General features: G+C 62.3%; 1 protein-coding gene across 1 annotated transcript; it reads left to right on the top strand.

The window, feature by feature from the left end:
• The first annotated feature begins 264 nt into the window (after positions 1-264).
• TEP1 (telomerase associated protein 1) lies at positions 265-21,339 on the top strand. The gene is given in 63 exon segments (XM_029077420.1): positions 265-346; positions 662-957; positions 1,990-2,172; positions 2,310-2,444; positions 2,554-2,715; positions 3,015-3,173; positions 4,079-4,156; positions 4,290-4,420; positions 4,616-4,773; positions 4,925-5,034; positions 5,184-5,274; positions 5,530-5,683; positions 5,943-6,150; positions 6,354-6,509; positions 6,595-6,672; positions 6,760-6,887; positions 7,347-7,406; positions 8,018-8,176; positions 8,290-8,466; positions 8,637-8,757; positions 9,239-9,354; positions 9,604-9,717; positions 9,821-9,848; positions 9,850-9,957; positions 10,238-10,423; positions 10,512-10,693; positions 11,130-11,229; positions 11,231-11,284; positions 11,404-11,595; positions 11,714-11,724; positions 11,989-12,064; positions 12,443-12,572; positions 12,720-12,870; positions 13,074-13,207; positions 13,294-13,386; positions 13,547-13,660; positions 13,765-14,021; positions 14,335-14,370; positions 14,456-14,583; positions 14,792-15,041; positions 15,485-15,685; positions 15,687-15,695; positions 15,823-15,894; positions 15,896-15,943; positions 15,945-15,975; positions 16,312-16,524; positions 16,716-16,876; positions 16,974-17,001; positions 17,004-17,086; positions 17,419-17,526; positions 17,764-17,899; positions 18,194-18,267; positions 18,348-18,500; positions 18,596-18,721; positions 18,841-18,870; positions 18,872-18,963; positions 19,137-19,283; positions 19,632-19,728; positions 20,041-20,134; positions 20,256-20,401; positions 20,924-20,943; positions 20,945-21,026; positions 21,133-21,339. Coding segments are annotated over 62 exon segments (7,449 nt in total). The 5' UTR covers positions 265-346; positions 662-687; the 3' UTR covers positions 21,253-21,339.
• The last annotated feature ends 27 nt before the right edge of the window (positions 21,340-21,366 follow it).

Raw genomic sequence — 21,366 nt, 5'->3', positions numbered from 1 at the left:
AGAGTGCCTAGTACAATGCTCTGCACAGAGTAAATGCTCAATAAATACCACTGAGTGATCAACCCTAGAGATTGACACATAGCAAGTGCTTAACAGATATCACGATGATGATGATTACTACAGTGCCTGGCACAGAGTAAGGGGTTAACAAGTACTATTGGAAAAAAAAAAAAGACGAGATTAGTCATTCTCCCTGCCTCCCTGGCCCGGCTGCGAGCACCGCCTCCGGCCCCGCCCCATTACTTCCTCGTCCTCCCCGCCCAAGGCAGCTCCTGCGCCTGCGTCCTCGGATTCCAGTCTCATTTTCCCCCCCTCGACTGGTCGCGACGCCCGACCCCGCCGCCAGGTAGCCCCGCCCCGATCCCACGAGCCCCCCTAGACGGCTTTGCAGCCGGCGGGAGGAGGCTTCTTTGCTCCTAGGCCTGGGCAGTCCGGGATCGCTCCTTGCCTCCTCCTCTCCCTCGAGCCGGCGTGTTGTCATCAGGAACGGCCCGGGACGGGCCCGGGACGGGGGAGGGGAGAGGGTGCGGCCCGGGGGAGGAGGGCGGTGTCAGCCCCCTGGGCCCGCAGTCGGCCACTGGGAAGCCCCGTCCCTCGCCCCCGTCCCCCGCATCCCTGTCCGTCTCTTCCCTCCGGCCCCTTAATCCCTTCCGCCCCGCAGGAGTCAACCGAGCCGAGGCCCCGACCATGAAGGCGCTGTCGCCTCCGGTGGGACCGGACCGCCCGGCCGTCCTCTCCCTGGAGAACCGCTTCCTGACCACGGGCCCTCGCCTGTTGACCTCCAGCCTGGCCAGCGCCGACTGCGGCCGCCCCCTGCCCCTGCCCGCCCTGGTCCGGGCCGCCCTGCGCGGGCCTGACACCCGCAACACTCTCCTCTCGCGGGCCGGAGCCACGGCTCCTCTGTCGCGCCGCTCCCCGGGCCCCTCCAGCGTCCCACCCCCCGGCGCCCCCATCCAGGTACCGACCCGGCCCCCCCATTCGGGCGGGGGGCCCGGGGGGTTTGCCTCTCCCCCTGGGGCAGAGGGCACCGGTATTCTCGCATGGGCAGAATTGGCCGGGCGGGGCCTGGTGGGGCCGGACTCCGGACCCGGATCGTACAGGCCGGTACCCGCTCCGTGTCCTCCAGCCGGCGGGCACATACACCGCCGTATCTGCGCTCTTGCCTGTGCCCGGGCACCCTGGAATGCGGGGCACGGGTCTTGCGAGAGCCTCGTGGCGTGGGGGGGAATGGCGTTTTAGAAACCACAAGCGTTCCCCTATCCCACCGTGACTGACGTTTCTCCGTACAGATCCCTGTATTGAATTGTGTTGGCCACAAGCGGAGTGCTTTATAGCCCCCTAGCTACTCATCGCCGTTTTTCGGTACTAAATAACGTAAAGCTGCCGGACTCCAAAGTTCTTGACGGCATAGTGGATTCAGGCTGAGGCAGACACTGGGAAGCGTAGCCCCATCTCGCCTAGGCCGAAGCCACCCTCCTGCGTACTGGTGTTTCTTCCCGCACCGAAACTACTCGTGCTAACGTGTGGATTGTGTTGAGGGAAGAGCGGTCTCCAAGTCCACCATCGTGTTACATAATAATAACAATAATAATAATGATGATGATGATGGCATTTGTTAAGCGCTTACTATGTGCCAGGCACCGTACTAAGCGTGTAATGAAAACACACATTATTGCAGTACGAGGTGCCTGTACTCATGCGTGTGTGACCCTGTGCCCACCTGTGCACATACCCATATACGCGACCGGGATGGAATAGTTGCACTGATCTCGGAGTTCGCGTCTGATTTCTTCAGACTGGCAACGCTTCCTGGAGGAGGAACGAGAGGGGGCCCAGGAGACGTCCCTGGAAGGGTGCTGGCAGTCTGCCCCTACTTGAGAGATGGGGAGGGCAGGGAGAAGCCTCAGCCCCTCCACCTTGCACCTCCAGTAGAGTCATCCTGGTGAGGGACTGCCCGCTCTCCCCTCAATGACTGCCACCCCTTCTCAGGACCCCGGAGTCCACCCCATCAAGGAGGAGACAGTGGCGCCTGGCCAATCGCTGCCTCGATACAGCCTCAGTCTGGAGGAGGAGAAGGAGGAAGAGGAGGAGAAGGGAGAGGAAGGAGATGAGGGGGAGCGTCAGCCCGAAGCGCTGACCGAGGACTCGGACCGGATCCTGCAGGAGCAGAAGGTGAAGGGCCATGGAGCGCGGAGGGGAGCCGGGGGCTGTTTGGGGAGGAGCGGGGTCTCGAAGAGATGGGGGTGCTGCTGTCCTCTCCCACAGGGCCTCAAGGCCCTGAGTCCTCCGCTCTTCCACGTCCCCCACAGCTGGCCCTGCTGACCCTCCTGTGCAGCTCTCTGGTCTCGGGGGACACCCTGGGAACTGCCGGGGACCCCACACGGGAAGCTTTGCTGCGTGTCTGCACCGACCTCGCCCTGAGGGAGCCCGAGTTCATCCTCAAGGTACCTGGGGGAGCTGGGCACTGGCTTCCCAGACTCGGGTGTGGAGGGTGGCATTCGGGACCTCTCCCCCACTGACTGAACGCCCCCTCCCCACCCACCACCACCCCAGGCCGCCTTGTACACCAGGCAGGAGCTGAATGTCCGCATCTCAACGAACCTGCTGTTGGCCATCGCCGCCTTCCTGCCCGCCTGCCGCCCCTACGTGCGCCGCTATTTCTCCGCCAGCGTCAGGTTGCCCTCCGACTGGATCCAGGTGGCTCGGCTCTTCCAGGTATGACGGGGGCAGCCACGCCCTCCTCTCCTCCTCCTGGGGCACCCGGGGCTGAGGACCCAGGAAGGAGCCGGAGTGGCTCCTTCCATCCTACTCCTCCTGCCCCAGTTTGCATTTCCCACTCCATCCTAGGAGGTACCTAACCTCGCTCCCTCCTGCTGCAAGCTCAACCCGTTTCCCCGCATTCTGCTCTCAGGGGGCTCAAAGGGCGCGCTCTCCCTGTCCCTTCTTGCTCAAGTCAAATGGGGAGGGAGCTGCTGTCTGCCCAAGATCTGGCAACCGTTCCCCTCTCCCTGCAGGGTTTGGCAGGCGACCCTCAGGGCAAGCTGGTCCCGCTGCCCGCCTGTCTCCGAGCTGCGATGGCCGACAAGTTCGTCCAGTTTGACCAGTACCAGCTGCGCAAATACCTGCCCCGCACCCACCGCGCAAAGAGCTGCCGTCGGGCCCCCCCACGCTTGGTCAGTGATCCTTTTTCATCCCTTTCCTGGGCCGGGGCATCCTTCCTTGGGGGAGTGCATCTGGGAGAAAGCCCCCAGGGGTTGGGGGGCGGGGGAGTTTTAAGGAGAAGGGAACCTCCACTGAGAGGATGATCTATTTCTCTCCCTCACTGCCCCCATCTCCCCGGCCTTGGCCCCCTCTTCTGCCTTCATTACTGTATTGGCCTCCTGCTGACCTCCCTGCCTCCTGTCTCTCCCCACTCCAGTCCTTACTTCACCCTGCTGCCCGGATCATTTTTCTACAGTAACATTCAGGCCATGTTTCCTCACTCCTCAGAAACCTTCAGTGGTTGCCCATCCACTTCTGTATCAAACAGAGGCTCCTTAGCATCGGCTATAAAGCACTCAATCACCTTGCCCCCCTCCTACCTCACCTTGCTTCTCTCCTGCTTTGACCCAGCCTGCACACTTCACTCCTCTATTGCTTATTTTCTCACTGTACCTCGATCTTGTCTATCTTGCCGCCGATCCCTCGCCCAAGTCCTGCCGGTGGCCTGGAACACCCCCCCCTTCATATCTGACAAACAATTACTCTCCCTCCCTTCCAAGCCTTATTGAAGGCACGTCTCTTCCAAGAGGCCTTCCCTGACTAAGCCCTTTTCTCCTCTTCTCCTATTCCCTTCACCCGCACTTGCTCCATGTATTCATCATCTGTTCCAGTCCCTCAGCACTTATGTACACATCTGTAATTTTATTTATTTATATTAATGGTCTGACTCCTCCTCTAGCCCGTAAGCTCCTTGTGGGCAGGGAATGTGTCTGTTTATTGTTATATTGTACTCTCCCAAGCACTTAGTACAGTGCTGTGCACACAGAAGGCGCTCAATTAGATGCGATTGACTGACTGACTGACTCTCCCCGCTCAGAAGTCCAAGCCACCATCCACTCAGGCCTGGAAGAAGCTGACGTTTCTGGTCCAGAAGTTCGGGGAAGAGCAGAGCAAGGTGAGCTCCCCCCGCCCATCTTAGCGAGGGAGGGAGCGGTCACAGGGTCTCTGGGGGTGTGCGGGTCTCTCAGCTCTGGGGGGTGGGGGCTGATGGCACCGTCTGATGGCATGGGGTCCGTGTCTGTGTCCAGTTTGAGGCGGCGGCGGACAGCCCAGGCGTGCGGAAGAACGCGCCACGGGAGCAGTTCACCCTGAAGAAGCTGGTGCAGCGTCTGCACCTCCGGGACCCGGCGGAGCACGTGTGGGCCCTGCTGGGCTACAGGTGCTGGATGGGGAGCCTTTTCCCTGGCCCTCCCCCACCCCCACCCCCATCCTCCAATCCCTCTCCATCCTTGTTGGACTCTTCCTGCCCCGCGCCCCCCCAGTCCCCTGCAACCTCTCGCTCTCCAAAGGCCGACCTTTTCCTCCCCCCATGCCATAGGTCTCTCTGGAACAGTCCAACCTCTCCCCCTCCCAGGTACCCGTCGGATCTGTCGTCCTTCTCCCGCAGCCGCCTGCCGGGGCCCTGGGACCCCAGCCGCGCCGGGACCCGCATGAAGCTGCCACTGCCGGACACATGGGAGCGGGAGCTGAGCCTCCACGGGAACACGGGGCCTTCCTGGGAGCGGATCATCGGTACAGAGCGCTCCCCGTCCCTTAGGGCATGAAACCCGCCCCCCCCAGATCAGCGCGGCCCCTTCAGACCTTCCCGGTCACCACCCCTCGGACCCCCTGCGAGTGATGGAAAGGTCTGGTGGCGGGAGTCTCACAGCTCCTTCCCGCACAGACAGCGGTCAGCTGCCCTATATGGCCCTACTGAGGAATCTGCGGAACGTGCTTCGGGCTGGGGTCAGCGCTAGACACCACGAGCTCCTCCTGAGACGGCTAGGACATGCGGTGAGGGGCCGGGATGGTGGTGAGCTACAGGATGCTTGGGGTCGGCTCCCCGGACCACTGGGGAGGAGAAAAAGCAGGAGGGAGGAAGAGGAGGGGGAAGGGGACAGCAGTGGAGCGCCTTGTCTCAGGCCCCCACTCCATCCCCTCAGGAGTCTGTGATCCGGAGTCGCCAGTTCCCCTTCCGCTTCCTGTCAGCTTACAAAATGGTCATCGACTTGGGGATCCAGCTGATTTGGAACGGTAGCGAGCAATAGAATTTATGGAGTGCTTACTGCGGGCCGAATACTGCGCTAAACCGTTGGGAGAGTACAGTGTAACAGCGGGGAGACAGGTTCTCTGCTTTCACCCCGCGACCTCCTCGTGTCCCCCATGTTCCCCAGAGACCCCCATGTCCGTCGACACCTCCTCTAGCCTCCAATCCAGTGGGTGGGGGGAGCTAGAGGATCTCTGAGGAAAAAGCAAGCTCACATCTTCCCCTTTCCCCACCGACCACAGCGGAGCCAATTCCCTCCAATGTGGCCCTGCTGCGGCAGCTCTTCCCCGTTCAGCTTGTGGGGATCCGGAACCGTAAAAAACTACGGGCCCACCTGGCAGTGCCGGTGGTGTTCAAACAGGTGAAGCGAGAGAAAGCGTACCTGCACAAGGCCAGGTGAGAGGGGGAGGGGGCCGTCCCTCCGTCTGTCCGTCTATCCGTCCATCCGCACTGAGGTGGAATGGGAGGAAGACAGAGCCGCATTTATGGGGCTGTTTCTCCCCTCTCTGGCCTAATGTGTCTCTGTCCATTTGTCCGTGTCTAGGCAGAGAGCACGGCTCTGTGGTCGGCTGCTGCAGGAAAGGGGAGGCTGGGTCTGGGGGTGTCTGTGACCGCCGGGTCTTCTGCCTTGTTTCTTCCCCCTCCCGGTTCCCAGGCAGCTACGGCTTGACAAAGCCACGCTGGCGCGGTACAGAGACACCCTCCAGACGGCCGTGGAGCTGTCCGTGCGGCACACGCTACCCCCACTGCCGGGCCGGACTTTGATCATCTGCTGGGCAGGCTGGAAGTCGTTCTCAAGCCTCCCCAAGAGGGTCAAGATCTGCTGCCCCACACCGGGGGGACAACAGGCTCCATTCATTTATGTGAGGACCAGGGGGACGGGGAACTGGTTCCCTCCCTGCACCCTCCAAGACAGACACCACCAGCCCAAATACGAACCCCAGGGAAATCGCGGAGGACCCTGGCTCTCTTCTGCCACCCCCACCTTTCTACAGCTGCCCTCTCCCCACCCTTCTCGAGCGTTGACCCTCCTCCCCCACTTCTTTCCTCCCTCCGTCCCCTGCAGGTCGTGGAAGCCGAACTGCTGCTGGCCACAATGGTGACGGCCCGGGCGGAGTGGGCCCGAATTCTGCTCTGTACAGACTGGGCCTTGAGCGAGGAAGAGGTTGAGCCAGGGAAGTCTATCCTGGACTCAGTGATCCAGCTCCGAGCCAAGGCCGAGGTGAACCCCCCATGCCGGGGAGGGGCGGTGGGCTCGGGCGGGTCCCGGTGGGAGTGGATGGAGTGACTAGCTGCTCCTTATCCAGGACTTGCCAGAAGGAGACGAGCCGGGCCCCAGCCAGGCCGCCTCCTACCTGATGGATTTAGTCGCGCAGCGGATGCAGGTAAGTCTGGCCGGCCGTGGCCTGCGGTCCTGATCCGCCCCGAGCCAAATGTTGGGTTCCTGCTCACATTCTCTCCCCTCTCACCAGGTGAACACGGTCCTCTCCTTCGGGCTCCTCCCAGACCCAAAGTTTGAGGCGGCGCAGCAGCTGGTGTGGCAGCGGTTGAATCCATCCTGTCTGTTTGTCAGTGTGGACCTGGCTGGGAAGGGCCAAAGGTGTGTGTGGGGCCGGGTGCTGGTAGAAACGCGGGTGGCAGAGGGGCAGCCAGAAAGCGTGGGCGGGGAGTGGGAGGGTGGTCCTCCGTCCGTCTTCCTTCCCATCTGCTTACACCCCCATTCATTTCCCTCCCTTCCACGTCCCCATCGATCAAGCGTAATTAATCGTATGTATCGAATACTTACCGTATGCTGAGCACTCTATTAAACTCTTGGGAGAATACAGTGTGACAGAGTTGACAGATACATTACCTACCCATTACGAGCTTACAGTCTAGAGGGGGGAGGCAGACATTAATATAAATGAATTATGGATATGCACCTCAGTGCTGTGGGGCTGAGGGAGGGATGAATAAAGTGTGCGAAAGTCTCCTCCTCTGCAGACTCTCCTTCTGAACTCTAGAACGCACCCCCCCAGCCCCTCATCGTCCCTCCCCTCACAGTGTCTTCCCCCAACAGGCCACCCAGTGACAATCCCAATGATGTGAGACTGAATGGCTGCAGTGACCAACTACTCAAGTAAGGGGTCCGGGAGTGGGGGTGGGGCGGTGGGCTGGGGCCCTGGGGGAAATCAAGACCCGGTTACCAATTCATCAGTCAATAGCATTGACTGGCTCCTAATGTGTTCAGAATACTGACCTGTGCGCTTGGGAGAGTGCCATAGTAATCATAATAGTAATAATGGCATTTGTTAAGTGTATACTATGTGCCAAGCACTGTTCTAAGTGCTGGAGTGAGTAGGCACAATCCTTGCCCTCAAGGTGTTTATAATTTAGCTAGAGACCCGCCTCCTCTTCTTCCCTGTCATCCTGGAGCCTTCACCCAGGCACACCCCTTGCTCAGGGAAGCCCTCTAGGACTGAGCAGCGCAGGAATGCCAGTTACTTGACCCTTGCCAGAGCCTCCCGAGATTTGTCAAGCCTCAGGAGGGGAAGAAGGAGGGAGGAAGGGAGTTTCCATCTTGGTCCCCTCTAATTCTCCTGGAAGTCCATTCCTGTAGAGCCGGCCCCCCAGCCTTCTCTCCTAATCCTGGCGTGCGCCCCAGGTGCCCAGCTCTGCTGCCCGCCCTCCCAGGGAAGTCCCTCCCGAGATCTGACTTCACTCCATCCTGCCGCGGCCGGTTCGTTTCAGGTTCATTGCAGAGCGCGGGGCGTCCCGCCTGCTGGACCATGTGGGCCGTATAGACGAGGCCTACCAACTTCCTCCGCCCCGCAGTGGGGTCCAGCGCCTCCCCCGCCCGCCCCTGGAGGACAGCGTTCCGGGGCCCCTGCCTCCAGCCGGCCAGCACAGGTGTGTGTGTGCCCTTGTGTGTGTGCGTGTGGCCGGGGGTCCCCGGACTCTCGGGGCTCCATGAGGAGCTGGCCGTCCCTGTGTCCGAGCTGACCCTCTCCCTGCCCTCGCAGCTGGCGCAGTGTCCGGCTCTTCGTCTCATCCACGTTCCGGGACATGCAGGCTGAGCGGGATCTTCTGCTGCGCGGGGTGCTCCCCGCCCTGCAGGCCCGAGCCGCCGCCCATCGCCTGCACCTGCGGCTCATTGACCTGCGCTGGGGTGTCCCGGAGGAGGAGCAGCTGCGGGGCAGGTGGGGCTGGGCAGGTGGGCGGACCTGATGCGCCCCGGGGAGCAGGCCTACTCGCTGGACCTTGGCCGCCCCTATGCGGTCCCCAGGGCGCGTCCTTCCTCCCGTGACCCCGACACCCCCCGTCCTTGCCACATGCCCGGCACGGCCCAACCCTGACCTCGTGTCCGCAGGCAGCTGGAGCTGTGCCTGGGCGAGGTGCACAACTCTCAGCTGCTCGTGGCGATGCTCGGCACCCGCTACGGACACGTCCCCAGCGCCTACAGCCTCCCGGCCCTGCCGCACTTCCGCTGGGTGAGGGGTCGAGCAGCTGAGGGGACTGGGGAGCCGAGGGGGCGGGGCTGGGAGGAGGAGGGGATGAATGGGGGTGGTGGAGTCGGGCCCTGGCGGGGGGCGGGGGAGGGCCTGGAGCGCTAACACACAATTCCAGGGATCTCTGGTTCTTTTTTTTTTTTAAATGATATTTGCTAAGCTCTTCCTATGTGTCTAAGCATAGGGTAGATATGAGGGAATTAGGTTAGACACAGTCCCTGTCCCACTTACGGTCTAAGTAGGAGGGAGAACAAAAGAACTGAGGCATGGGGAAGTTAAGTGGTTTGCCCAAGGTCACACTGCAAGCATCGGGCAGATTAGAACCCAGTTCCTCTGATTCCCCAGCCTCTGCTCTTTCCACTAGGCCTCGCTGTTGGTTCCTTAGGAAGACTCTGGTGGAGAGGGCTCCTTGGCTGAGATTCTCTGCCCCCTCCCTGTCTTTCTTCCCCTCTCCTTCCCGCAGGCTCAGGATTACCCCGCCGGGCGCTCGGTGACGGAGATGGAGCTGATGCAGTTCCTGAGCGACCCTCAGCGGGCCCCCGCCACCTTCATCTACCTGCGGGACCCGGACTTCCTCAGGTTCTCCGCCCCGGGGTCCTGATCCTGTCCCGTGCCCTGGGCTCGCCCCCTTGTTCTGGCCTCGCCCTGGGCCCTGGCCCCGCCTCCTTGTCTGGCCCCCAGATCCATGCCCTGACCTTGCCCCCCCGACCTGGACATCCATCCCTCTCCTTGTGGGTCTTCCCCCGGGGTCAAAGCTGAAGCCCCTGGTGGACGGGGATGGGGGGTGGGGAAGGGGCTCAGCCTTACCGGGCAGTGTCCGGGCGTCAGCTCGGTGCCAGAAGCTTGGATAGAAGACTTTGTTCCCGAGTCGGAGGAGGCGGCGCGTCGGGTCTCCCAGCTGAAGAATCACCTGGAGGGGCGGAAAGGGGTGACCTGCCGCAGGTGAGGGGGTTGGGCCAGGGAGCAGACTGAGGTCTGGGGGCGGGGCGGGGATAGTCTCTGAGCACATGGTCGTGTCCACTCCTTGTGCCCACATGTTACGCAGGTACCCGTGCGTGTGGGGTGGCGCAGCGGGGGGGGCGACCAGTCGTGTCCGGCCTGGAGCAGTTTGGGCAGATGGTCCTGAGGGACATGTGGACGGCCTTGCAGCGGCTCTTTCTGCAGGTCCAGGGGCACCACAGGGTCTGGGGGGTGGGGGATCCTTGGCCCCTAGGTTGGGGGCAGTTGCCTTAGGGTTAACCCCTTCATTTCAACCCCTTCCTCTCCCTTCCATTCATTCCCTTCACCTCTCCTACCATTCCCCTCTCCTCCTCCCCCAGTCATGATCCCCTCTTCTCCACAACTTCCACCCCAGAGTCCCCTTCCCCACTATCGGTCAACACCCCCAACTTGCCCTCCTCGCTGCCGTCCCCGCTCTGAGATGGTCTCTCCCTGCAGCCAGAGGCAAGGGTTGGATGGCCAGCGCCCAGCCGACGCGGACCCCATCCAAGCCGAGGACACCGTGCAGAATGCCTTCCAGCAGCTGCAGAGCCCCCCCAGCCCGGCCCGGCCCGGCCTCCTCCGGGACACTGTCCGGCGGCTGCGGCGCCCTGTGGGGGTGCTGAGTGTCGTCAGCGGAGAGCCCGGTCAGGGCAAGACGGCGTTCCTGGTACAGCCATGGAGCACGGGGAGGTCCGGGGGCATTGGAGGAGGCACACAGGAGTTGATCCTGAGAGGTGACAACCGTCTCTCCCCAGGCATCTCTGGTGTCAGCGCTGCGGGCCCCGAACCGGGAGGATGCTTTCCCGCCGCTCCCCGTTTTCTTCCATTTTGTGGGGGCCCGGCCCGACCACAGCCACCTCCCTACGATGCTGCGCCGGCTCCATGCCCACCTGAGCCGTCTGCTAGGCCGCACTGCTCGGCCCCCCTCGGGCTACCGGTGAGGAGATCCTGGATTCCGGGTGGGAGGGGGCAAGGCCGTTAGTAGCTACTACTTCTACTAATAAAAATTGCCATATTTGGCTAAGCGCTTAGGTACTGTTAGTAAGAATTGGGTAGATAACAAGCTAATCAGGTTGGAAGCCAGGCAGGTGCCTCCTCCAGGAGGTCTTCCCCTACTACTGCCCCCTCCATACGAACTGCCATCCTACAGGCACCCTCAGCTCGCGAGGGTTTCTTTGTTCAGTTTTGCTCCCTCCAGGGTTTGTGGGTTGCATCTATGTTTCTGTTGTCTTCCCCTGTGAGTTCCCCTTTAGAGCAGCTTGTCGCCGTTAAGCTGCAGACTCCTCCGGGCCCGGGTCCCCTGGGTCCCCTGGGTCCCCTGGGCTGTGGTCACTCTGCCACTGCCCTCTCTTTCCTTCTCCCTCACCCCTTAGGGCCCTGCTGTGGTCAGTGCAGACGCTGTTGCCAGAGGCTGCCGAGGCGCTGCCCCCAAGCCAGACTCTGGTCTTGGTCGTCGACGGTGCCGATCGACTGGGAAGAACGGAGCGGTCGGCCGAGTGCAGACTGGATTCCTGAGACCCTGCCCCAGGTGGGGGCTCCGGAGGGGCGGTGGGGGCCAAGGGGTTGCGGGAGGGGGCTGGATGGGGCATGGCCCTCTGTGGAGGCTCGCAGCTCTGTCCCTCAGCCTCTCCTCACTCTCCTTGGAAGCGGGTGCATGTGGTCCTGAGCCTGGCGGCCCCAGACCCAGGGGATTCAGCACTCGGGGAGACCCTGCTGCGCCGCCGGGACGCTCACGCTGTGACCTTGGGGCTTCTGGAGCCGGCGGCCCGGGCACGCCTCGTCAGGGAGGAGCTCTCGCTGCACGGAAAGCGGCTCGAAGAGTCGCCGTTCAACAACCAGGTGTGTGTCTTGAGAGAGCGGGAACAGATTTGGCCCTCTCACTGTTTCACACGGGCTGACATTGCGGAGCGAGCACAGGTTCGGCCCGCTCACTGTTTGGCACGGGCTGTCATTGCAGGGTGGGCACAGGTTCTGGCCCGCTCATTATTCCACACAGGTCGCACTGCCGATCAGCCTTGGGAGGCGGTCGTGGGTTTGGTCTGGTCGGCGTGTGGGGTGGGAGGTGAGGAGCGATTGGCCAGGACCTCTAGTGGGGTCCCCATCACAGGACCTTATGACCAGGGGGTGGTTGCCTGCGTGAGTTGTGCCCAGATTTTGGGGTTCCCCCTGAATGTACACCCTCGCTCCCTACTAACCTTTCATGCAGATGCGGACCTGCTGCCGTGCTTGAAGCGTGGGGCGGGGCTGCCTCGCTACCCTGACTCTAGGCGGCCGACCCAATCTCCGGCTGCACGCTGTGTTTGAGCAGGTGAGCCCTGCCCTACTCCTCCGCAGCCCACCTCGCCTCTCCGCCCTGTCCCCCCATCCTCCCCGCCAGCCCACTTCCCTGTTCATTCATTCAATCAATCAATCGTATTTACTGAGTGCTTACTGTGTGCAGAGCACTGTACTAAGCACTTAGAATGTATTGGCAACAGATACAGTCCCTGCCCATCAACGGGCTCACAGTCTAAAAGAGGAACACAGCAAAACTAGTACAGTCCCTTCCCCCCGCCCCCCACCCATCCCTCAACACTGGGTTTGAGAGGCCCAGCACCTCCCACCCCACCCCACAACCCACCTCAGCTCTGGTTCTGGGCGTGTGACTGGTGCTTTCACCCACCCCTCCCACCCCCTCACGGTCCAGGTGTCCGAACGTCTCCGGACTCTGCCAGCCACGCTGCCCCTGCTGCTGCAGCATCTGCTGGGAGACCTGGAGCGGGAACTGGGGCCAGTGGTGCCCCGCGCCTTGGCTGCCCTCCGGATCACCCGCAGTGGTCAGTGTGGCCTGGGGCCCTGCGGAGAGCGGCAGCGGGGGGCGGTGTCCAGCCGACCAGGATTTGGGGCACTCGAAGCTAGGGGGCTTCCTCGGGGCAGGAGCTTGGGGTCTTGGGGTTTCCATCTGAGGCCCCACATGTCTCCAGGGCTGACGGTGGAGGAGCTGCACGGGATCCTGAGCACGTGGGCCACGCTGCCCCAGGGGGCCGGGGGCTGGGCCGAGGCCGTGGCTGCAGGCAATAGTGGGGAGCCCCTCCCTCTGGGTCCCTTCACCTATCTCGTCCGCAGCCTACGCAGGTGACTTGCGGCCCCGCTTCGGGTCTGGGGGTTGGCGTGGACTTAGCCCTCAGAGCTGGGAAACTGGGTGTGGGGGCGGATGTGGGCAGGGGCCTTGGTCCCTGGGAATTTCAGCAGGTCCCAACCCTCTGCTTCCCACTTGGCCGCTTCATCTCGATGCCGCCGCCCCCCACCCCCCATCCCACCACTAATTGCCAGCTCAGCCTGCAGGGCACGGGGATGCTGGAGGCCCCCGGGACCCGGCTGTGTCTGCCCCCCGGACCGCTCAGAACGGCGGCTGAGCAAAGGGCCCGCAGGGAGACCGGGCTGGACCGCACTGCACACACAGTCATTGCGGGTGAGTGGCCGGTAGCCCTGGAGGTGGGAACACCAGGGTCAGTTTGGGGTGCTGATACCCTTCTATACACCCCCCACCCCCCGCAGCTCAACTCTGGGCCGCTTGTGACCCGGACGCCTCGGACACGTTCCAGGGCCGGCGGCCCGAAGCCCTGGTGGACCTGCCTTACCACTTGGTGAGCCCCGACCCTCCCCACCACCCCTTCCTCATTCTTTTCCACCCCTCTTGGGCTCCCCCCTCCCTCAGTTTAGGAGGCAGAGCCCATCACCCTCTGCCTTCGTCTCTTTTCCGGAAGATGGACCAGACGGTCAGTTCTTCTCCTCACCACTCACCCCGCAGGCTACAGAGCGGCAAACCGTGCCCTCTCTCCGGCTCCTCACCAAACCTGCACGTTTTGCGGCGCACGCGGAGCTGGGGCTTCTGCCAGCCCTGGGGAGGCATATGCGCTCTACGGTGAGGGGGGTGCGAAGAGGCGGAGACGTTTTCTTTGGGCTCCCTAGGGGCCAGAGGGAACAACGTAACTGAGGTGACCCTGACTCCCCCTATCCCCCGGACAGAAGGCTCAGAGCCCCCAGAGTCCCCGGAGCCCCCGGAGCCGGCGCTGGTGGCTTTCCGCAGCTTCGTGCAGTCCGAATCGGCGCTTCTGGCCCGGCGCCCTGCCCTCCTGGCCCAGCAGGCGGCCAACCAGCCCCAACGCACCCCTGTGCCTTTCCAGGCTTCGGGTGGCCTCTTCTCGGACCCCCGAGCCCCCGCCCCAACCCGGCACCAGTTTCCGCTAAGGCGATCACACAAACCTCAAGTTCTGAAGGCCGGAGTATTGACCAGAGCTGGAATACCCCCACCCCCTTGAGCCCCAGACCCCCATCCCCTGTCTCCCCGTCTCCTCCACCTTCCTCATTCCACTCCCTCCATCGTCCACTGTTTGCCTGGTATCACAGTTCCACTCTGTCCTCTTCCACATTACCCTTCTCCATCCAACAACCAAACCGTGTTGTGGTGTGTGTGTGAGTGTGTGTTTTGTGTGTTCCACCAGCTCACCCCTGACGCTCGGCCCTGCCCCTCCCCTGCCACAGCCCTGGGCATCATCCCCCAACGCGGCGTCTGCGCCGGCTGTGCTCGTACGCTGACGGGTCCTTCGTCTGCTGACCCTGCGCTCCTGGCAGGTGGTTCTCGCATGGGCTGGGGCAGCTGAGTAGCTGGGCGGGGGCCTGAATCGCCATGTGGGCTGAGTCTCCCTGCCCCGTACAGGAAGAACGGTCACTGGTCAGCGGCTGTGATGGCATCTCCTCCTGCGTCTTCCTCTCAGATTCCACCATTTACATTGCTGCCTTCGATGGCATCTTGGAGCTTTGGGACCTGCAGGGCAGCGGCTGCCGGTAGACCGTCCCCTCACCCCATCCAGAAATCCAGCCCTTAGGCCGGTTACCCATTTCCAAGTCACTTCTTGGGGACTCCTCCTCTCTAACACTGCTGACTCACTAGTGTCCAATAGGCCCTTCGGTCTCCCACTTCAGCCCCTCCCATTCCCTGGAGGGGAGGGGACAAGGGAAGGGTGAATCTGACAGGTGGGGTCTCTGGGGCCAGGATCCAGCGGACCCAAGCCCACCAGTTCCACATCACCGGCTGTGGCCTGAGCCTTGACCGCAAACTGCTGGCCACTGTGTCCCTGGATGGAGCCCTGAAGGTGAGGAGGAACAGGGGGATGAAGAAGGGAAAGATTAAGGGATCTGAGTGGACCCCAGAAAAACCCTGGCCTCTGGGGGCACCCCCTCGATGGTTGGGGACGATTGAGACCCATCGTGGCCAGAGGGGTGAGAGCGGAGGATGCGTTGCGGTAAGGGGTTTGAACAGCCTGTGAGTCACGGGGAATGAGACAATTGAGCTGGAGGACAGGTTCGGGGTAGGGATCTCGATAGCTCAGGCTCTCCATGCACTCCTTGCCCCTTTTCCCTTTCCCTCTCCGCTCCCCCTCCGCTCCTCTTCAGCTGTGGTGACACCATTGGAGCCACCGGGCGGGCCCGGGCCTGCCAGCACACTTGCCTCCCGGACCCTCAGCTGTGGTGACGTTCACTCCCAAAGAGGCAAGCTGGTGGCCATATGGGAGGCTGGGAACGGGAGCACCACTGTTCCTTCGTTGCTGGATGACCTGACCGGTTTCCTCGCTCAGCACCGGGCGGGGGTGGAAGGGCAGGAGCTGGGGGTTTGGGATTGGGGGAAGGGGCTCGACGGAACAAGGTGGCGAGGTGATTTTGTCACCGGTGGTCAATTTTTGTGCAGGTGCTGGGTGCCTCCGGTCCATCGGTCTGCGCTGTGACCTTTGCCCCTTCTGGACTGGGGCTGGTGGTCGGCCGTCTGGATGGGGCCGTGGAGCTGTGGCCTGGAGGAGGGCGTTCAGCTGGCCACCTCCTGCCCACCGTGGTGGAACAACAGCGGCGCCTCTTTCTGCATGCTGGACGCTGCCTGCTGACCACCGGGGAGGGATGGCAAGGTCAGGGCAGAGGGTGGAGGGAGGAGTGGGCTTGGATTCCCAGAGGAGGGGAGCATAAAGGGGACCCCCTGGGAGGTGGGAAGGGGTCTCCACCGTCTGGTCCAGCTGTCCATGCCTGGTTTTACAGGTTCAGGTGTGGTCAGGATCCCTGGGCCAACCCCGGGGGTCCCTGGGGTCCCCCCACCTCTCGCCTGCCCTCGGCTGTGGCGCTCAGTCCGGATGGAGCACGTGTGGCTGTGGGACACCGGGTCTGATGGGATCAGAGTCTACGCTGTCTCAGGTAACCATCTAACTACAGTACTTGTTAAGTACTTACTTTGTGACAAGCACTGTACTAGGTCCTGGGGTAGATAAAAGATCATCAGCTTGGACAGTCCCTGTCCCACACAGGGCTCACAATCTAAGTAGGAAGGAGTAGGATTTAATCCCCATATTTACAGGATGAGGAAAACCGAGGCACAGAGAAGTGAAAGTGACTTGCCCAAGGTCACACAGCAGACAAGCGGGCAGAACGGGCCGTGCTGCTTCTTGGTACTGAGCTGAGGGTGTGGGGGGTCCCCCCACCTCATCTTTCGTCTCCCCACTCCCGCATACCTCCCTCCCTCCCTCCTCCCAGGCACGGAGGAGACGCGATGTGCAGTGTCGGATGTGTCCCTGGAAGCTCTGGGCTGGCTGAGCCCCACCGTGCTGGTCGCTGGGGGGTCGGACGGTGCCCTGCGTGGCTGGAGCTTGGCGGGGGGAAGCTCCAGGGCCCTCTGGCTGCTGCGTGGACAATCAGGGGCCAGTTCTGGGCCTGGCCACTTCCTCCCGCTCCTCGCCTCGGCCTCAGGTATAGTTCTGGGGGTGGGTGGGGGTCTCACGGCCCCCGCCCCACGACCCGCTTCCACCCCTCGGCCTGCCCAAGGCTCTCCGTCTCCCTCTCACCAGGGCTCCGCCTTGGCCTCTTTAGACCCACCCAGCTCCATCTCTGATTCCCAGCCCCCACCCTCAGTTCTCAGGGACTCCCCCTTCTCCACGCAGGCGACTTCACGGTTCGCCTGTGGCCAGTGGATGGGCTGCTAGAGGCCCGGGGGGCGGCGGAGCTCCCCGCCGGCTCGGAACTCCGCTGCCACACGGGCCCGGTCACCTGCTGCAGCTTCAGCCCCGACGGGCAGTACCTGGCCAGCGGAAGCCGTGATTGGGTGAGAGCCCGTCCTGGATGCCAGATGGGCTGCCCCTCCCTCCCCTCTGTGGCTGACCCCTCCTCCCTGACCGTGTCTTATACCCCTGTGGATGCAGAGCCTCCTTTGCTGGAGAGTGGACGTGCCGGAACGCCAGCCTGACCCAGTTCCTTCCCTGCCTGCCACCGCGATTGGATCACTGGCTGCGCCTGGACCCCCGATTACCTGCTGGTGAGCGACCTTGATGGGGGAGAGCAGAAGAAGGTGGGGGTTGGTGACCAAGTCCCCACCTCCTCAAGGCCCAAGAATTCCCTCCTCTCTGGAATGGGGAAGGTTGGTATGACCCGAAAGAGCAGAGAGGTCATCAGTCCTGGGTCCCAAGCTCGGCGGCCACCAAAACCCTCTAGGATGTCTGGGGCAGGAGTTCCCGCCGCTGGCGTCACTCTCTGCCTCCCTAGACCGACTACGCAGGTGGGGGTAGAGGGTGAGGGGGAGCTGACCCTGGGCTGACAAAGCAGGGGCTTTTGCCCGTGGCTCCCTGACCCCTGCCCCCCCAACCCCAGCTCTCCTGCTCCAATGATGGCTTGGTCCAGCTGTGGTCACCCGTGTCTGGTCAGCAGCTCGGCCGGTTCCAGGGGCATCAGGGTGCCGTGAGCGCCGTGCTAGCTGTGGTGAGGCATGGGGTGGGAGAGGCGGTTTGGGCTTTGGCCTTCCGGGAAGGGGGACGGGGGCTGAAGAGGGGCTGAAGTGGACAGTGTGGGTAAAGGGTTTGGGGGGGGTGGAGGAGGGAGGGGAAGGGGGTGATCTTGGGGCATGGTGGAATTAAGGAGGACCCACAGATGGTCCAGTGATGAGGAGGAGAGGGAGGATCGGGGATCTTACACCAGTTTTGGGGTCGGGGGGGGCAGGAGGACCACGTGCTTTCTGTGGACCGGGATGGAATCTTGAAGGTGTGGAACAGGATGGGGGTGGAGCTGACCAGCATCCCTGCCCACTCCGGGCCCATCAGCCAGTGTGCAGCGGCCCTGAAGTCCCACTCGGGTGAGGATTCCCCCCCATCCTCCCATCTCCTCTCCCCCATCCTTAACCCTAACTCTGCCTTCCCCGGGGCCATCAACCAATGGGCAGCGGCCCTATTGCCGCACTCTGGAGCCCTGCTAGAGGAAGGCTTGTCCTTCTGCCGCTACCTTCCCCCCCCCCCGAGCCAACTGTCTCCCAGCCCCCAATTCCCTTCAACGACCATGAGAAGGCGAAAGGGAGTTACCGAGAAATCTACCCTGGGGGTGCACACCGGTCGGTGGTTTGAAGGCTCTCATCTGTGTGTGATGGGCAGCAGATGTCAGGCTGGGTCGGAGCTGCTGGTAGTGACCGCTGGGCTGGATGGAACGCCCGATCTCTGGGGTCCGCTGCTGGTGAGTGCCGTGGGGAAGGGGTTCAGCCTGGAGCCAGGCGGGGCCCCTGCTGGACCGGCTCTCCACCCACCCCTCCATAGGTGTCCCAGACCCAGACCCTGCTGGGCCACAGTGACTCAGTTGACACCGCAGCTGTATCGGAGGCTTCGGGCTGCCTGCTGACCGCCTCGCGGGATGGGTCCGTGCGCCTCTGGGCGGTGCCCGAGGAGACAGGTCGGCCAGGGGAAGGGGAGGTGGGCAGAGAGCAAAGGTGGGTGGGGGCTTGCACCTCTACCAGAAGCCATGGCCTGAAGCCCCTGTCCCTTGTCTGCAGAGCCAACCGAGTGAGGCCCAGGCAGCCCCACGGCCAATCACGGTTGTGTCCTGGGCCCCCGACTGGATCCTTGGCTCTATCCGCAACGAGGCTGGGGAGCTGATCCTGTGGCGGGAAGCCAGCCCCGTGGCCTCCGCCCAGGTGAGTGGGGAGTCTGGGGATGGAGGCGGGACCCTCAACTGCCTGCACTAGGGAGGGAGGGGGGAGTGAACCTCTAAGCGGGGAGCCTGACCCCCCTTTGCTCCGCCTGGGCCTGCCAGGCCCCCGGCCGTGTCTGCTCGCTGAGCTGGCTTCACCCGGCGAAACTTCGTGCTGCTGAACGACGACCATGATGTCAGCGAGTGGGAGGTGACGGAGGAGGCTGCTGCTGGAGGGAGCCTCAGGTGAGGGGACCCGGTCCCTGGATCCCCGTCTTGCCAGTCCCCTCGGCGGGTGTGTGTGCCTGAGTGTGTGTGTCTGTGGGGTCCGCCCCGGATGGAGGAGGGAAGGGTGGCAGAAGGGGACGTGAGGCCATCATGCTATCATCAGCATTTGTTCACCCCATCTGGATCTACAGCCTGCAGCTCTGCCACAGCCGACAGCGCCCAGCTCCCTTCGTCTCCGGGTTGGGGCTGACCCCCGACGGCCAAACCCTGCTCTTGGGGAATCCTCCTGACCAGCTGCTGCTGCTGGAGCCGGGGACCACCTCCAGCAAGACGTTCCAGTGAGGCCCCCCTCAGGCGCCAGGAACTGGCCCTAAAACTCCATCTATCAGTGGCATTTACCAAATGCTGTATGCAGAACAATATCCGAGTGGTTGGGAAAGTACCTTTAGTCAAGATTGCCCGCTGCCTCTGGTGGGGGCACTGGGAGGACCTGGGGGAGAAGGAAGCAGCCGCAAAGCAGGCTGGAGGTGGTGGGGTGTATGTGTGTGTGGGACAACCTGGTCTGGACCGGAGGGGTGGGGAAGCTGTTCAGAGGAATGGCTTGCTACTTCCCTCTCCAGACCGTTCTGGCCAACGTCGGGCTGGCTGATCCCAAGGGCCTAACTCACCCCCGCTCCTTCCCCCAGGGTCCCATGCCAGAAAACGGGCCTCAGTATCTTTTCCACACACAAGGAGCACGGTGTCTTTCTCCTGAGTCCCTGTCCCCTGCCTTCTGTCGGTCCTGTATGTCCTGCTGGGGAGGGTGGGACGGGGTGGGAAGGGACATGGGAATTTGTGGCCCTTGCTGGGGGTGGGGCCAGCTGGGGGGTGGGGGCACCATGATCCCCATCTTCCCCGCTGCCCCCCTCCAGACTGTAAGCTTGTTGAGGGAGTCTGTTTATTGATATATTGGACTCTCCCAAGCACTTAGTACAGTGCTCAGCACACAGTAAGTGCTCAATAAATATAAGTGCTCAATAAGTACCATTGAATGAATGAATGAATGAATGGAGCCCAGGGCCAAGAGGCCGAGTCTCATTTGCTGTGTCCATGCAGAAGCAGAGTGAGTCCGGCGAGATCAATTCAGACCTGGAGTTCGAGCTGGAGTTGGAACGGCCCCAGCCACCGGTGCTGTGGGTGACCCAGGCCGGTGCCAGAATCTGGTGAGCTGGGGCCGCTGGAGGTGGGCACTGCTGGGCTGGGGGGGACTGCTGGGAAGGGTGCCCCTGGGGGCTCAGCCTCTGACCCTTCTCTCTCCCTGTGGCTGGCAGGCTGCTCCTTCCTGTGTGCCAGCTCCCAGGGGCTGCTGTGGCGCTTGGGGGAGCGAGACCCTGGTGGGGAATGGGCTGAAGGTGACATCTGGCAGCAGCGGCAGGACCGTGGCAAGAGGAAACTGGAGCCGTGTCTGCGCAAGAAGGTGTGTGCGGGAGGGTGGTAGGGGGAGATGGGATGGAAAAAGTGGGGAAGGAGAAGGGAAAAGATAGAAAAGGGAAAGCGCATGGGCTAGGGAGTCAGAGGACCTGGGTTCTAATTCCCATTTTGCCATATGGCTGCTGTGTGATCTTGGGCAAGTCACTTAACTTCTCTGTGCCTCAGTTTTCTCATCTGTAAAAATGGGGACTAAATCCTATTCCTCCTACTTAGAGGCCATCAAATCACTAGGTATTTATTGAGCGTTTACTATGTGGAGCGCACTATACTACTTGGAAGAGTACAATACAACAGTTAGAAGATATGTTCCCTGTCCCAGGACTGTTCCAGTCTGATTATCTTGTATGTACCCAGTGCTTAAGTACATGCTTGGCCCACTGTAAGGGCTTTAGAAGTACAATAATTAATTAGCCGGGGGGGGGGGGGGAATAAAAGGAGGAGGAGCACAGGCTGGAAACCCTAATGGAGAAAGGCCATGCAAATCCACCCCTTGCCACCCCCGACCCAGATCCACACAGGTGCAGTCACAGCTCCACGTGCTGCCGGCCTCCTGGTAGACTGCCGCAAGGGACCGCGATGTGAAGCTGTGGGAGCGGCCCAGCCTGAGACTGGTGAGACCTGGGGCTGGGGTGATTGGAGTGGTGGGGGGTGGCGGGGGAGGGGGCCAGGGAGGACAGTCCTCACCCCGTCCTTCCTGTCCCCCTCTGACCTTTGCAGCGGGGCCTGTTCCGCTGCGAGGGGGCTGTGAGCTGTCTGGCACCCCGTCCAGGCCCTGCTCGTGCTGCACTGGCTGTGGGAGACGTGATGGGCAACGTCTATTTCTTGGCCTGGGAGTGAGGAGCGTCCAGTTGTGGGGCCCGGGTGCCAGGAATGGAGGTGTGGGGCAGGGGGATGTTTACTATATTAAAACTGTCAGAGAAAGCCCTAGTGTTGTCTCGGTGTTTCCATCGC

The sequence above is a fragment of the Ornithorhynchus anatinus genome, chromosome 13, assembly GCF_004115215.2.
Source record: "Ornithorhynchus anatinus isolate Pmale09 chromosome 13, mOrnAna1.pri.v4, whole genome shotgun sequence".
Taxonomy (NCBI): Eukaryota; Metazoa; Chordata; class Mammalia; order Monotremata; family Ornithorhynchidae; genus Ornithorhynchus; species Ornithorhynchus anatinus.
Note: the sequence above shows the minus strand (reverse complement) of the source record. Positions and strands in the feature narration are given on the sequence as shown.